Source organism: Peromyscus maniculatus, chromosome 8 (assembly GCF_049852395.1).
Source record: "Peromyscus maniculatus bairdii isolate BWxNUB_F1_BW_parent chromosome 8, HU_Pman_BW_mat_3.1, whole genome shotgun sequence".
Classification (NCBI taxonomy): Eukaryota; Metazoa; Chordata; class Mammalia; order Rodentia; family Cricetidae; genus Peromyscus; species Peromyscus maniculatus.
In genome coordinates this window covers 70,140,070-70,156,389 of record NC_134859.1, presented here as the reverse complement: position 1 = coordinate 70,156,389, position 16,320 = coordinate 70,140,070, and the positions used below count along the sequence as shown (strand labels likewise).

At 46.6% G+C, this 16,320-nt stretch overlaps 1 protein-coding gene across 1 annotated transcript; it reads left to right on the top strand.

Annotated features, from left to right (window-relative positions):
* The first annotated feature begins 1,839 nt into the window (after positions 1–1,839).
* Heatr9 (HEAT repeat containing 9) lies at positions 1,840–12,645 on the top strand. Its single transcript, XM_006995318.4, has 15 exons — positions 1,840–2,073; positions 3,260–3,309; positions 4,815–4,996; positions 5,278–5,404; positions 5,593–5,649; positions 5,850–5,906; positions 6,927–6,984; positions 7,365–7,495; positions 8,928–9,110; positions 9,485–9,574; positions 9,671–9,790; positions 10,989–11,062; positions 11,503–11,554; positions 11,902–11,988; positions 12,200–12,645. Exons 1-15 carry the CDS (start codon positions 1,986–1,988, stop codon positions 12,566–12,568), a joined length of 1,725 nt encoding a protein of 574 aa, XP_006995380.2. The 5' UTR covers positions 1,840–1,985; the 3' UTR covers positions 12,569–12,645.
* Positions 12,646–16,320: the final 3,675 nt, after the last annotated feature.

Sequence of the window (16,320 nt, the reverse complement as noted above, 5' to 3'; positions counted from 1 at the left end):
TGAATGAGTCTGACCTGGTGGTAGTGCCACATGCCTTTAATCCCAACACTTTGAAGGCAGAGGAAGAAATATCTCTGTGAGTTTGGGGCCAGCCTGGTCTACAAAGCGAGTTCCAGGAAAGCCAGAGCTGTTACACAGAGAAACCCTGAATGAGTCTGGAATCAACTAAGCCACTGGCCATACCTGGAAGGGATTCCCCCTTTTCTTTTTTTAAACATAAATTTAAAAATTATATTTATTGTGTGTGTGAGAGTGTTTACCTGCCTGCCTGTGCACCATGTGTATTCTTACAGACCATTGTGAGTTGCCATGTAGGTGCTGGAAACCAAACCTAGGTCATCACTAACGATCTTAACTGATGAGCTACCTCTCCAGCCCCCTGATCAGTTTATAAGTAGTAGGAAGATCTACCTTTAATGTGGCAGCAGCACCTTCACATGGGTCAGGCCCTGGACTGAATGAAGAGAGTGTGGTGAGCACAGTGTTCTCACTGTGACTGACAGGCTCCTGTGACTTCCCTGCCATAATGGATTGCAACCTGAACTATGAAATACAATAAACCCTTTCATCTTTGTTCTCTTTGTCAGAACATTTCAATCACAGCAACAGAAAAGAAAATAAGACACACAGTAGGCTTCCTGTTGCATATTGACCTACTACATGCCAGTACTGTTAGACACTGGGGTGGACTAAGAAAGGCATTACATCAGAGTCAGGTAGGCAAGGGAGCTTGGGGAGGAAAGCCTTCAGAAATGACGTAGCATTGCTATGGATTTGAAGGGTCTGAGTCAGGTAGGAAGGGAGGGAAAAGGTTACAAGGTAGATGGAACTACACAAACAATCAGAAGAGATCTGAACAGCAGCTCCTTACTGTCAATGTTGCAGCTTGGATGGGAGCCAAGGAATACCACAAAGTCACTGTAGGCATAGCAGCTTACAGTTCTGCTCCAGGGAAAGGTTTCTCCAATGTCACGACTCTGTCTGTGCAGGAGAGGGTTGGCCCAGCAGAACTGTTACAGCTCTGCTCAGACCCCCTGGAGTGTAACAACTCTGCTCTGCTAGGAGAACATTTCCCTAGCAAGTGTCACGGTTCTGTTTCCGCTCTGCTCTACTCTGCTCTGGCTCCAGCGGACATTGTTACTTGTCATCTGTGGGATTTACTGGGAGTGGGGAATCCAGGAGAGTGGCTGCCTCTGCCCGGGGTGGGAAAAGGCAGCAGCCAACTGAACAGGCGCAGAACTTATATAGGGGCTTCTTAGAGGTGGAGTTTTTCCAGGGTGAAAATTTTCAGGGTGACAATTGGTCAGATTTCAATCCCTGAGTTTGGACAAGCTCAGGGATTGGCTGGATTTCGTGCTTTGGGGTTGGTCAGTTTTTGTACTCAGGGATGGATGGGTTGGTTTTTGTGCAAAGTTGGTCAGGAGCAGAGTGTGTTTCTTTGGCTCTGGTTTCAGGGCCAAAGTGTTTCTTTGGCTCTGGTCAGGGTGTGTTTCTTTGGCTGGCCCTTTTACCGTACAGTTACCACACAACCTCCTACCAGCAGGGGGGTAGGATGTGCGTTTAAAAGAGCTTTCTCTATCCCTGTCATTTTCCTGATGACCCATCCTGTGAACAACTCCTGCCCCTAACATGGGCTGACTTGAGCTTGGTGGTTCACAGACACTTTGTGGCCCCACCAAAGCCACGGGAGTCGAGCAGACACGTGTGGCTTTGCCACTTTTCTGCCGAGGGAAATGAAATTTAGGGAGCAGCTCAGCCAGCGGGCCACCAGAAGCCCGGCAGTGGGGCTCAACAATGGAAATGGGTCCTGTTTCCATAGCAACCTGGTTGCCTAGCGCTTGGAAGCTTCCATCTCCAGAAGTCCCAGCGCCTCCCTGGTTTCTCTTTCGCCAGAGGAAGAAGGGCCTTGTCTAGCCGTGCCCCCTTGGCTTCACATCCTTGAGTTTTTGGCTGTCCTAGCTCACCCCTGGCCTACACCAAAGACGATGGCCCACGAAAAACGGGACCATTTCTCTCAAATCCCCAAGCCAATGTTCAACTACCCATGGCTGGAATATCGAAACAGGAACAAAAGTGAGGAAGGGATGGGCAGGCCTGGAGCCAGGGGCGGGGCCTGAGAAAGCAAAGCTAGCTACCCAGACCCAACCCCAGACACGGCACTGGGTTTAGCAAATCCATGGGAAAGGCCAGGGCAAGCCTTTGAACAGCCCTGCATCGTCTCTATTTCTTCAGTAGGATTTACTGGGTCATCTCGAGTCGGGACACCTGTGCGTCCCCAGCTTCTCCCATGCCTGTGCCTTGCTCTCCGCACCAACTCTCACACATCCAGCTCTCTGCATAATGTCTCCCTGAAGTCCCCTGCTCTTACCCCTGACTTTTCTGATGAACTTTTTAAAAAAATTTTTCGGGACATGGTTTCTCTGTGTAGCCCTGGCTGTCCTGGAACTTGATCTGTAGACCAGGCTGGCCTCAAATTCAGAGATCCGCCTGCCTCTGCCTCCTGAGTGCTTCGATTAAAGGTGTGCGCGACCACCACCTGGCTAACTCTTGTTTATATGCAAGCCTTGGTCTGGATCATCTTCTCTAGGAGATAAATATCTCATCCTCAGCCCCTCGGCCATACTTCCCGTGTGTATTTCCACATTAGTTTCCCTTTGTAAATCACTGCAGACCAGAATTTCTACCTCAAATGCTAGACCAGTGGTTCTCAAAATGTCCCAGAAAGATCAGATCAAAGCCTAGAAAATCAGATACTAGGGGAATGAGTCCCAGAAATCTGGGTTTTAACATGCTTTCCAGATGAGTTTATTGCACATTCACATTTGAGAAAATGAACGAGACCAACAGTTGTCACCTTTAACTGATTTTTGGATCTCCAGGAGAGCTTCCCCAAAATACCTAGGCTGTATCACCACAAATCTGACTCAAATTAGTCTGATACAGGGCCTAGGCATGTCCAGCTAGCATTCCAATAATTCTGATATGCAACCAGGGTTGACAACACTCCGCTAGTCCTGTGTTCCTTAAATGTCAATGACATGGAAGGCACCTGGGGATCTGGTTGGAATGAAGTTCCTGACCGTTTCTGAGAGGCTCTTGGGCACAGAAACAGGAAGACTACAGAGCACTGAGCGAAAGTGCCACCCTGGGTCCTGGGGAAATACCTAGTGCTAGTATTTACTAACTGAAGAACAAATGAATGCCTTTTAAAACTACTGTCTTACCTGTACCACACGTCTATCCTTACTCCTCCTGCCAGAATACAGAAGAGCCATGGCCCCCATTCACCTGCCTTTGTCCTGTTACAAGGTAAGTGACTTTTGCTACCTTAGGAGCTGGGTCAGAGCAGGAAGGGCACCAAGCTCCCTCCCAAGTCAAGCTGGCTCACAGAACTACTGACATTCACCTGTGGGTCTGCCATTCATGCTGTGTGATCTTGGACAAGCTACGTTCCTTCTCTGAGTGAGCCTTCAGAGTCTCCTCATTACAGGTCAACAGTGCCTGCCCCCTTGTGTAGAGTTTCTAATGAGACGAAGTCTGTAAGGCCTGGGCTATGCAGAGTGCTTGCTAAAAGGAATCATTTTGCTAATGCAGCAATCCTTACCTGAGGTTGCCAGATAAAACACAGACTGCCCAATTAAATTTCAAATTCCCATAAACAATGCATGGGACTTTTTAAAAATATATAAATGTCCTAAATATTTTATTCATTACCTGAAATCCAAATTTAAGCTGACAGCCTTTTGAAGTTTTTTTTTTTAAATTTGTGCTTTGCTAAACATAGAAACACTATTTCTACAAGTCTACATTCCATGATTTGAAGTCATGATAATCACAGGAAAACCCTTAAGTTCCTATCAGTCACTACACTGGGAGCTCCTGGCTGAAATCCATTGTTCCCTATTGCCCAGAGAGATCTGTTGTAAAGATAGAAAAGTTTGAAAGATGGCTGGATCTTGGCCAGATCCTCCGAAAACCACTAGTCTACACGACCCCTTCTGGTACAGTCAGAACTGTACCACGCAGTTAAAGGCTTGGGATCTAACATGCATAAGGTGCTACATGTGGTCTCAGCAACACACACAGCAGAGTAGCCACACAGTTAAGAGAGTACTTGAGAACTGGAGAGATGGCTCAGAGGTTAAGAGCACTGGTTGCTCTTCCAGAGGTTCTGAGTTCAATTCCCAGCAACCACGTGGTGGCTTACACCCATCTGTAATGAGATCTGGTGCCCTCTTCTGGAGTGCAGGGATACATGCAGGCAGAATACTATATACATAATAAATAAATCTTTGGAAAGAAAAGAGTACTTGAAGGAAGCCTGTTTTCTCAAGTAGCCTACGAAATTCATGGAGGTGGAGAACTATGTAACATACAATAGGTGCTCATGTCTGAATAAGCGGTAGCCTCTTTCCCCGAGTTTTATATCTCCCTGAGTACTGACCTCCTCCCTGCCCACGTAACCTTTCAAAGGCTTTGAGATTCTCAGGTAACCAAATTGTGAACTCAGATCAATTACAAATCTCTTCGAGATCTAGAGTGTGTCTGAGCTTCATGACTATGTTGAGAGAGGAACAGAACAAGTAATTAGACTCATTTTACAGAGAAGGCTGAGGCCTTGGTAGAATGAAGTAACTTCCCTAAGCCATATAATGGGGGACATGGTAGCTGTGGCCGCAGCCTAGATGAGAGGCTTAAAGTGCTATCTCTCATGTTTCCTTTTCCTCCCTCCAATAGCCCTTCTCTGGCCCTAGAACTCCAGTCACGGCCTAGGAAAGCCCTCTGAAGGCTCTGCCACTTTCTCTCCCCACCAGATGCCAAAGGAAGCGTTCCCCCCAAATCCAGAGCGCTGGAGGGTGCATTCAAGCAGGCCAAACTCAACTCCTTGCTTCCATGATAAGAACCCTGATATCTTCATACACTGGCGTACCCTGTTTGATCAACGCAAGGAACGGGAGTCAAAGAATTTGTTTTGGAAAAGGAGAAAGCTCCCAAGGTGTGCTTTGCCCATCTCCACATTCTTCACACCCTACAACTCCTCCAGGAAAAGAGAGGAAGAATCAGGATGGGTTGGGCCAAGAGTGGGACAAGTCAGGTGCTAGAGAGAACCCTGGGGTTCTAGAAGGACAGCTCCATCAAATGGGTATCACTGAGTCCTCTTTGACATCAGTCCTTTCTCTGGCCTCTTCTCTGAGACTCTGTGGCACAGCTGCGGTTGGGACCTGAAGAGGGGGAGGAAGAAAGGGACCATGGCTGTCTGTGCAATTTCTCATACAGGTACTTCAAAGACAGTGCCCAAATAAAAAACCTTCGTGTCTCTATCACCAAGTTGACTTTACAGCCTAAGGTGGTGACAGGACCGTTAGATCCCACCAAGGACCACCTGAAGTGGCAAAGACTAAAGGTCAGGACAGTGGTGGGACGAGGACTGTGGACACTCCTTTCCTGTGGATCCCTTTACCTACCCGTCAGCCCTGAGTCGTCCTCTGCCAAATGGGGGGGAGAGAGAATGGGAATACAGTTGCCTGGACACCTTTCAATTTGGAGTTCTGCTTTTCTCTTCTCTTCAACTGGCCCACCTCGGATGAGCAGGAGCTCACAAACAGCCTGAAATCTCCAAGGGAGGATGAGCAGCGCTATGCAGCCTACGTGAGAAGCGGCAAGGGGGTGGGAGGGCAGCGTCCAGGGGTGGTAACTGAGATGGAAAGGGAAAAAAGCAGCTAGAGGTGGATGGTGGGGGGTGGGCAGGGGACACCCCAGGTATAAATTCCAGTGGTGTCCAGAAGACAATAACTCTTGAGCTGGTGTCCAAGTTCTTTTTTTTCTTCCCTCCATCCCTCTTCCTGCAGGCTTTAGGGACCCTGGGCATCAATAACAAGTTTGTCTTAGAAGCGCTGTGGCAGGTGGTGAGTCTGAGGGCTGCATGGAATTCAGGGAAAGAGGAAAGAGGGTCTGAGGTCTGTAGGGGGTGGGAGCATGGGCACAAGATAAGGCTTCCTGGAGTACCAGGAAAGGTCAGGTCCACCGTTGTGTGGTGAAGTCCCCTCTTGTGCCTGTGGCCTCTTTAGACTGCAGCTTGAGGAGAGTGGGAATCTGAAGATCCTCCTTGTTTATGAAAACACTTTGGACTAAAAAGCCAGAAAAGAACTGGAGTTGCAGCCAGGCTTAGTAGCTCATGCCTGTAATCCTAGCACTCAGGGGGTGGAGGCGGGAAGACTGTATGTTCCATGAGAGCTTGAGCTACATGAGTTCAAGCCTGGGCTGCATAGCAAGACTCTGTCTTGAAACACTAAGGACTGAGGAGGTAGCTCAGTAGTAAAGCCTTGGCTAGCATATACCAGGCCCTGGAGTTCTATCACCACACATGGAAACATACACCACCCTGGGACTGAGTTCATCCTGACTTAAAACATTACTCCTGGCTTATATATGTTAAGCTAAGCATCCCTGATTTCATTACTGATGGTGGCCAGTTGTGTTGTTGTTATTTGTTGGAGACAGAGTTTTACTATGTTGCCCAGGATTGGAACTCATGGGCAATCCTCCTGCCTCCGGACCCAAGTGTTGGAATTACAGCTATGAGTCACCACACCCAGCCTGAGCCCTAATTATTCTTTACAGTCACACCTACAATCTTACGGAACTCTCAGAAAAGTGAATAGTGTCTCACAAATAGAAGCTCTGAGAATCCAGGTGCTTGCCCAAGCCAAGTGACTACGAGATACCACACAGAGATGAGCACGGAAGCTGACTCACTGGCTTGGTGCTGCTCCCATTGCACCATCCTGCCTGGGTGCTCTGTGTGAGCAGGAACAAGCCACTGGTTCTCTGCTTTCTGCTTTGTAGAAGTCACACTGACACAATCCTTAAAGCTTTAATAATCTATCACTTTGGGGTATGTTCTCACTATTTCCTTCTTAAATCAGGCTCGAACTGGTTCAGCAAAAGTGAAGGATGAGGCCTATAGAGCCCTGGCCATCCTAGGTATGTTCTTAGCTTTGTAGGGAGTTGGGGAGGTATAAAAGTGCAGCCACTTTCTTCTATGGGCATGGGTGGAAGGGAAGTGAGTATGACCCCACTCCAACCTAGCATTCTGCGCGGTCTGGGAACTCCCTTACTAGGTACCATTGGGCAGAGAGAAGGTAGGATGCAAAGGGAAAACAGCTTTGAGAGAGGGACAGGGAGGGCTCTACAAGTTGCATTCATGCTTAGCCAGCTCTCTGATACAGTGGGAGGATGGGTAACACCCTTGGAAACCAGTACTTGGACCGCCTGTCTTAAGAGTAAAGTGGCATTAAATGGGTCCTTACAAAGAGGAACACTCCTCGAGGCCCTGCCCTGACCTGAGCACCCTCCCTATCCAGGTTGCTTGGACAAGGCTGTGATCCACACTTTCATCAAACAGCTGACAGGACAAAACGAGAGTAAAAAAATAGAGGCCCTGGTGGGGCTACGAGTCGCTCTGAACTCCTGGGCTGCTGTGCCTGATAGCAAGGTGACTGGGAAGAGAGTCCGTAACTGGGGCAGAGAAGGTCAAGGTAACTGGTGATCTGGGCTGGGACTTGAGTCCAGAGGAAGGCAGCCTAACTCTTGGGTTTAATAGAAGACACTGTGCTTGTGGAGCTCCCTCTAAGGTTGAACAAAAGTACAGGCTGACATAGACTCCCAGCTAGACAAGCTCTGCAAAGCTGAGCAGATTAAATGCGGTTCTGTAAGAATCCAGCATGCCTGTGCTCTTCAAGTGGGAGCCCTCGTCACCATCACGTTTAAAGCAGCCCATCGATGCAAGCTTTCTGTCAAGGAGGAACGGAAACCAAGGGAGTCCACTGATACGGCTCTCACTTATTCCCCCCTTACAACCCTCATCCTCTCATTCCAACAGCGCTTCATGTGAAAAAGAATCCATTACTCATCCATTTATTCAGCAGATACATACTAAACAGTTACCATGTGCCAGGCACTGTTGGTCCCTTGGGATTATCAAAGAAAAAAAAAAAGGCAAAAAGGCAAAGCACCCTGCCTTTGTGATGGTACTCACAAAATAATTTAATTATAAAAGTAGAGAATATGTTAGAGGTCACAGGTGTGGTGGGAGAAAGGAAGGAGAACCAAGACTGCCAAGTAGGGATGAGGATGGGCTGTGGCAGACATGGTAGACAGAGAAGGTCCAATATGAACAGTGCGTCTGAGCAAGACACGAAGATGCTTTACAGATACCTGAGAGAAGGTATCCCAGGCAGAAAGACTAGTCAGCACAAAGGCAGGAACAGCGTTGGCATGATCAAGGATCATCAAGAAAAGCCAGTGTTGTTGAGTGGAATCAGAATAGGAAAAGCAACAGGAAATGAAGGTCTACTCAAAGCAGTTAGCAGACCAGACCATATGTGGCTTTGTGGACCTTTTAAGTACATGGGTTCTTACTCTATATAAGGGACTATTAGAGGTATTAACCAAAATGTAATTTGCATTTCAATAAGTTCACTCCTAATGGGCAGATCTCTGTGAGTTCGAGGTCAGCCTGGTCTACAGAGTGAGTTCCAGGACAGCCAGGGCTACACAGAGAAATGCTATCTCGAAAAAGAAAGAAAAAAAGAAAAAAAAGTTCACTCTAAAGAGATATGACTTAGGAGAGAGCAGGCAACGGCAAAAAGTAAGGGAAAGAGTGCAAACCCCATGTGACGGACTGAGGCTTAGTTCAGAGAAAAATAGTCCGAAGCAATATTCTAGAAACCATGAAGCCTGAGCCAGGGATGGCAGCATGTGCCCAAAATCCCAGCTCTTGTAAGACTGAGGCAAGAAGATCCTGAATTTGGGCTCACCTATAAAATGAGGTCCTATCTCATAAAAGAAAACATGAAATTAATGGGGGATGCCAGCTGGAGACACAGCGCCCCCTGCTGCTCAGTTCAATACTGTTTCCCTTTCAGAGGCCTGAAATTGGAAACGAGGAAAAGCTGGTGCCTGTGCTGCAGAAGCTGATAGACAAGTCATGGAATGAAGTGTCCTTGGAGGCAGCCCTGTGCTTGGGTTTCCTGAGGCCCGGCAACAGCATGGTCCGAGAGTTCTTGCTGCTGTGTCTGGGCCAAGGGTCCATGCCTCAGAGGATGAAGGTATGAGAGGCAGGGAGCCAGGAAGTGCTGGGAAAACAGTGGTCAGTGTTGTCTTGGGTGGAGTATGGGCCTACCATCACATCCCCCCAAAAAAACCATGCTTCAGCTGGGTTCTCTGTGTGTCTATGAATATGTAAATACATGACTATGGGGACACATGGGCAAATAAGTGTGCACACTTGTACATGTAATCGGTATTAGTGTTCATCTATGTGTGCACACATCCACTTGTACCCTCACTCAAAAGGCCAAGGGGCAGAAAGAAGCACCCTCTCCCGGTTCTCCAGTGACTTCTAGGCCCAGCCCCGAAGTCTGCTTGGCTATCAACACACCGCTGGGTACACCATACCCTGCTGCCATCCCATCCTTCACAGGCACTCAGGATGCTGGTCAAGATGATGAATGTTCACTCAGCTGCGGTCACCAGGGCCATTCTGCAACAACTACACTCTGACGTCCTTGACGTAAGCTCTAGGCTACCTGCCTTAGCACTAGAAGAGGACAGTTGGAGGATGGGAAAAATATGTATCATCTTTCACACCTCCCTGTCCCTTTCTTAGGACCGCTTTGAAGCTACCCAGATGCTCAAGACCATTGGGCTGGAAAAGATCCAGGCACAGGGGCTGGAGGAACTCACATTTGACCTGCTCAAGAGGAAGATACACAACGAACCTTTCCTAGTGAGACCATAGCTCTCGGGCCCAAATCTGTCTCCTTTTATTCTCTGGAGATGGTGGTTCCTAACAAACCCCACACCCTAGTATCACACTGGTTTCCCCCTATTCCTCTCATGTAGTCCATGTTTTTAATCTACCTTGTCTGGTCAAGCAGTTCCTCAGTACAAAAATGCTCCCTGTATTCATTTCTTCTCCTCTCTTCCTATGGCAATGCCCTTACTCCTTCCAGACTATTGCAAGCCCAGTGTGGTAGAACACGCCCTTACTCCTTCCAGACCATTGCAAGCCCAGTGTGGTAGAACACGCCCATAATCCTAGCACTTGGATGGCAGAAGCAGGATGATCAGGAGTTCAAAGCCAGTCCCAGCTACATGACAAGTCTGAGGACCCTGTGGGCAAACATGAGATGTGATAAGCAAGGATGGTCCACATAGCACCTCCTAGGGGGAGCTTCCCCAAATCACCAGACCAGGCAAAGTCTTGCCTTTCCCACACCCCCACTGCATTTACTTGATAGAACTGCAGCATTTCCATTGTTCTAAGATGGAGATCGTCTCTCCTCTTCACAAAACTTCTCAGTGGTTTCCAGCGCCCTCACTTACTTTGTGTCCCGTCTCAAGCCCTTCTTACCTCTTCAGTTTTTTCCCTCCGGTGCTAAGGACCAAACCCAGGCCCCTGTGTATGGTAGACAAGTGCTCTGCCACTGAGCTATGTCTCCAGGCCTTGATTCTTTGAAGACTCGTTGTCTCTGGCCTCAAACTCACAGTCCTCCTCCCTCTGCCTCCCAAGTGCTGAGGTTACAGGTGTGCACCACCCTGCTCAGAGCCTCTCCAGCTTTACTTCTCAGAGCCACATACCAGCTGTGCTTAGGGTGGCTATATCCCGATTTGCCCTTGTATACCAGCATAATTACTGAGTGCATTCTGAAAAGTCCTGCCCCCTTCCACTCCATCCTTCTGCTCCTCCTTCAATGACAAGCTGAGGCACCACTTCCTCCAGGAAGACATCCCAGAACCCAAAACTGAATAATGTGCACCTTTCAGAGTACTGTAATTGCCTGTTGGCTTGTCCTTTGCCTACGCAGTTGCTCAAGGCAGATGCCTTTTGTAACAAAAACTGAGTGTTGAATTAATGGCGGTGTATGAAGTACCGCACTGCAGGTACGGCCTGCATCCTCTCTTTCTGTTGTCCCACTCTGCAGGCAATGAGGCAGGCTGTGTCGGAAACAGCAGAAGTTCTCAAGATGAAGCCTTTAATAATGAAACTGATGGAGGCGTGAGTTGGACTAGATAGGGCCAGAAGGCAACAGAAGGGTTGGCTGAAAACCTTATCTGTACTTCGGGGCAGGCCACTCTGACTCTAGGCTTTTATCTGTTTGTTTTTTAAAGCTAGTAATGTCACTCAGGGTTACTCTAAAACTGTACCATAACCCCAAGGGAAGTTTCGAAAGGCCAACAGTTGTGGTGACGATCAACCCCTGATCATCATTTTAGTGATTCATGGCGAACTACAGTATCTGTGTCCCCCCCCCCCCCCCCCCCCCCCCCCCCCCCCCCCCCCCCCCCCCCGCCACCAGCTTCTGATTTGAGAAACAAGAGAGGGAAAGGAAATTAGCAGCACTCATCACGCCCAACTCACTCTGGGCTTGAGATGTTATCAGCCTCCCTCTTGCTCTCCCTTTCCTATAACTGAACAACATACCCCCTTCTACACAGGCAACTGATGAGCCCAGATGCCAGTGACCGCCAGGAAGCAATCATCTCTTTGGTAAGCAGGCTATTTTTTCTGACTTAAAACTTGATGTGTATTGATGATGGTGGGGAAGAAAATGACTCATCAGTTACTGAGGATAAGAAAGAACTGTGGGTTGGGAAGGTTATTTACTTTAGAATTCTAGTTCTATTGAAGGTTCAAGCCTTGAAGGATGCTAACAGGTATTACAGAAAAGGTCTGGACTTGCTGATAATGGAAACTAGATCCCCAAAGCCAAGGAAAGGGAAACCATATCTCTCTGTAGGTCATAGAGTCATCTCAAACGAGTAAAATGGGAAAGAATGGGCATCTCCCCTTTCTGGGGTTGGCTACTTAGGCAGGTTTACTCATTCTCTGCCCAGGGTGCCCTGGGGATCCGTAATCAGCAGGTGTTCCACTTGCTGCTGGACATGCTAGATGCAGAAGAGACCCAGGCTGTGAAGAAGAGTGTAAGTCATTCCTGTCACATACCCCTCCCATTCATCTTCCTATTTGTGCAGACAACAGTGGGGAATTGGGGCAAAAGTCCTCAGACACTGTTCCTTGGCTTAATTCCTTGGGGCCACAGTAACCATGTCTTAGAATTTCCACTCAGGTGCTACCTCCTTTCCCAGCCCCAGCCCAAAGTGAGCCAACTCCAGGGTCTTTGTTTCCATGCAGATACAAGAAACACTACTTGTTTGGGCCTCAAGCCACCCCTGGATCCAAAATAAGCTGCAGAACAAGGTTTTCTTTGTGTATGACATACCGAAAGCCTCAAAGGTAGAGCCTACAAGGTTCCGCTGGAAGGAGCCTGAGAGCCTAGATGACTTATGTATCAAAGACTTTCGACATGCTAAGCTGAGCCCCTTGTTCATCGCAAAGACCTGCAACAAGCTAGGCAAAAAGGAAGAGGCGCCTGCTTTTTCATTCTATTTCTCCAAACCAAGAAAGCAAAGGCCAGAAGCCACAGGGCCTTGGGAGCCAAAAATCAGGGAACAACTCCGGAACATGGTGAGGCCTCAAAATAAATTTGTTTTTTGGGCCTAATTCCTATTCTCTCCTTCAGGATGGTTTCCTGATAACTCTTTTGTTTTCTCTTCCATGAATAAATACTTGTTACTTTACCTAGTTTCTGAAGCACTATTGCCGAGGCTGCACTGGAACAGATGCCTTCCCGTGGTTGAGTGTTCTTTCTATGCAGTCGTATTTCCTTTCATCGGAGCAAGAAGGGAAGGGCAGAGCCAAAAGTTCTTTCTCTGTGGTTACGCTTTCCTCTTGTTCTAGCTTCCTTCTCTTGCTATGCCCAAATACCATGACCAGAAACAACTCTGGGGAGGGAAGGATTTGTTTGGCTTATACTTCCAGGTCACAGTCCATCAGTGAGGGAAGTCAGAGCAGGAATTTAAAGGCAGGAGCTTGAAGGCATGAACTATGCAGGAACACTACCTGCAGGCTTATGCTTAGCTAGCTTTCTTACATGTCCATGGGATGATACCACCCACAGTGAAATGGGCCCTCCTATATCAATTTGGAATCCAAATAATCCCCCAACAGCCATCCCCACAGTCCAATCAGATCTAGGTAATAATGTCTTAATTGAAGTTTTCTTTTCCTAGGAGACTAAGATTGTATCAAGTTGATATTAAAAAAAAAAAAAAAAAAAAAAAAGAGCCGGGCGGTGTTGGTGCATGCCTTTAATCACAGCGCTCTGAAGGCAGAGCCACTCGGATCTCTGTGAGTTCGAGGCTAGCCTGGTCTACAGAGTGAGATCCAGGACAGGCACCAAAACTACATAGAGAAATCCTGTCTCAAAAAAAAAAAAAAAAAGTAGGACACTTCCCTAAATCAAGTCCCTTGTTAGTGCCCAGAATCTGGCAACAAAACTAGAGAGTTGGACCTTTGCCAAAAGAAAGTAAGGAGAAGATGCTGGGAAGTTTGCTTCTCAGATCATTTTCTTACTAACTTTGCCCCAACCTCACTCATCTCCCTAAAATAGTGAGAATTTTAACTTTTATTTATCCATTCATTCGTGAGTACCTATATGTGTATGTATATGAATTATGAATCCACACACCATAGCTTAACTTGGGAAAGTCAGTTCTCCCCATACACCATATGGATCCCAGGCATCCAAGTTGTCAGGCTGAACCTTAAAAAAAAAAAAAACCTCGAAAAGAGTATTTTTTGAGACAGCATCCAGCTATATATCCCAGACTAGTGCTGATTGATACTCAGCTTTAGTCAAACTTTCTGCTGCCTACCTACCTAACCATCATTCACTTAAAAGACCCCATTACTCTGTAAACTTGCCTTCATTTTTCTCTTATTTCTATTGACATTTGGATTGCTCTTTGTCAACCAAACCTACTCCACCAATCTCAACAAGCTACAACCATACTAAAAGGTTGCCAGGTATGGTGGTGGATATCCATAATCCCAGCATTTGGGAGGTTAGCAGAGTAGTAGGTTCGAGGTCAGTCTGTTCTACATAGTTGTTTTAAGATTTAACCAAAGCCAGGTCCTCTGCAAGAGCAACAAGGCTTTTAACCACTGAACCGTATCTATAGGCCTATAGATACTGAGTTTAATGCCAGCCTGAGCTATCTACAGCAATAAAGAAAACAAGTGGTGAAAGACAGGGAGGGAGAAAAAAGGAAGAAGTTGAAGGTAGTGTAGCTGGCTGCAGTGTGGGATCTTTAGAGGAACAATGATGTTTTGTTGTTTTCCCGAGACAGGGTTTCTCTGTGTAGCCTTGGCTGTCCTGAAACTCATTCTGTAGACCAGGCTGGTCTCAGACTCACAGAGACCTGACTGTCTCTACCTCCCGAGTGCTGGGATTAAAGGTGTGTGCCACCACTGCCTGGCAGAGAAACACTGATTTTTTTTTTTTTTTAAATGCAGTACGGTGGTGACAATACAAAGAATAAATGATCCACATCTGAGAGCTTTCGCAAGTGGTTATATCAAGACAAGGTTTCAGATAAGCAAAGAGATGACAATGTTTGAAGAAGTGGAGCTTGTAGATAGCCTTTATTTGCTATTAGGAAGCATGCAGAGATCCCATTTCAAAGATTTGTTACAGGGGTGTGTGTGACATTTTGATGTCCTAGAATCAGTTCTAATAGACTGTGATGGTTGAGTAGGCATCTTGGGACTCTGAGAGGAGCTAATGGGAAGGCTCTGACACACTGGTGACTGACCCAGATGGTAGGTGCTATGTGAAATCATTTATGCTCCAGTGCTATCAATTCTGCTGAGGATGGGTGAAATCAGGATCAAGATGTTACCATGCAGAGACCGCTTATCTGGTTGAGTGATATAAGACAACTCCTAAGACACCATAAATACAGGAAAAAGGGGTTGGGGACCTGGGCAGGGTTTTACACTAGTTGAAAGCTTAAACAATATAGTTAATAACACGTTTGTGTCTGGAGGCTGTTGAAACCCAGGGAAATAAAAATTACATTGCTCGTTCATCCAAAACTACAAGAATGGCCAAGGAAAAAACATCTTTACTGTCTTTGAACATTGTGCTACACTGTTGGGGGGGGGGCCTCTCTATAATTAATTATCCTATTTTACTTTGCATTCAGAATTCAATTCTCTACCAAAACTTTTACTAAGGCAGTAATTCCCAAAAGGGGCAACTGTGCCCCCAGGGCATCTGGCAATGTCTGCACACATTTAGCTGTCAGGATTTGGTGTGCAGAAGGGCTATTATTAGCTTCCAATGAGCAGATAGATATCAGGGATGCATCAGGATATATGCCTATAAACCCAGCACTTTTGAGGCTAAGGAAAGGGAAGAGTTCAGACTATCTTGAGTTACATAGAAAGATCCTGTCTAAAAAACAAGGGGGTGGTGAGAATATATAATCCAGAGTATTACTTTATTTTTTACTTTTTTGTGTGTAAATGAATACCAGTGTTTGATGATATCTGTGGAGCCCAGAAGAGGGCATCAAATCCCTTGAAGCTGGAGTTAAGAGGTGGTTGTAAACCACCTAAGGTTGGGTACTGGGAACTGAACTTGAGTTCTCTGGAAAAGCAGCAAGTGATCTTCATGGCTGAACTAACATCTTTCTAGCCTCAATACTATCATCTTCAGAAAGGATTTTACACTATATGTAGCCCAGACTGGCTCTGAACTTAGGATCCTCCTGCCTCAGTCTCCCAAGTGCTAGGATTAGATGCACCACCACACATATCAGGTTTTCACATCTTGAAATTCACTTTTTCCAGTATTATATTAACTCAGACTTAGACAAAAATTATGTTCTTTCTCTATGTAGGTACTAGTTCACAATGTATGTAAGTGGGAGTGAGTATTGGTATAGGCTATGAAGCTAGAAAGGAAAGCACAAGAGGTGAAAAAAGACCCCATTAGCCACACAGGTTATTCCCTAGTTTCAGGATCCTCTTTTACTCACCTTTTTTTTTTTTTTCTGTTTTTTTTTTTTTGTTTGTTTGAGAGAGTTTCTCTGTGTAGCTTTGGAGCCTTTTCCTGGAACTCACAGAGCTCTACCTGGCTCGGCCTCCTGAGTGCTGGGGTTAAAGTGTGCCACCACTGCCCGGCTCTCTACTCATCTTTTAAATGTGTGTCTGGGTTGTCCTAAACTCCTCTTCCTACATACTGTTTTCCCCAAACTAGTTACCTTGGGTGCTTTTAAAAATGGCCAGGCTTCATTAAGTTATGTTTGTAGTAAAGCCTAGATATCTTTATTTTCAAAAATTTCTAGTTTTTGTACAACAGCTAGCATGGAAAACAACTGCTCTAGGCAGCTTTAATTGTATCTATT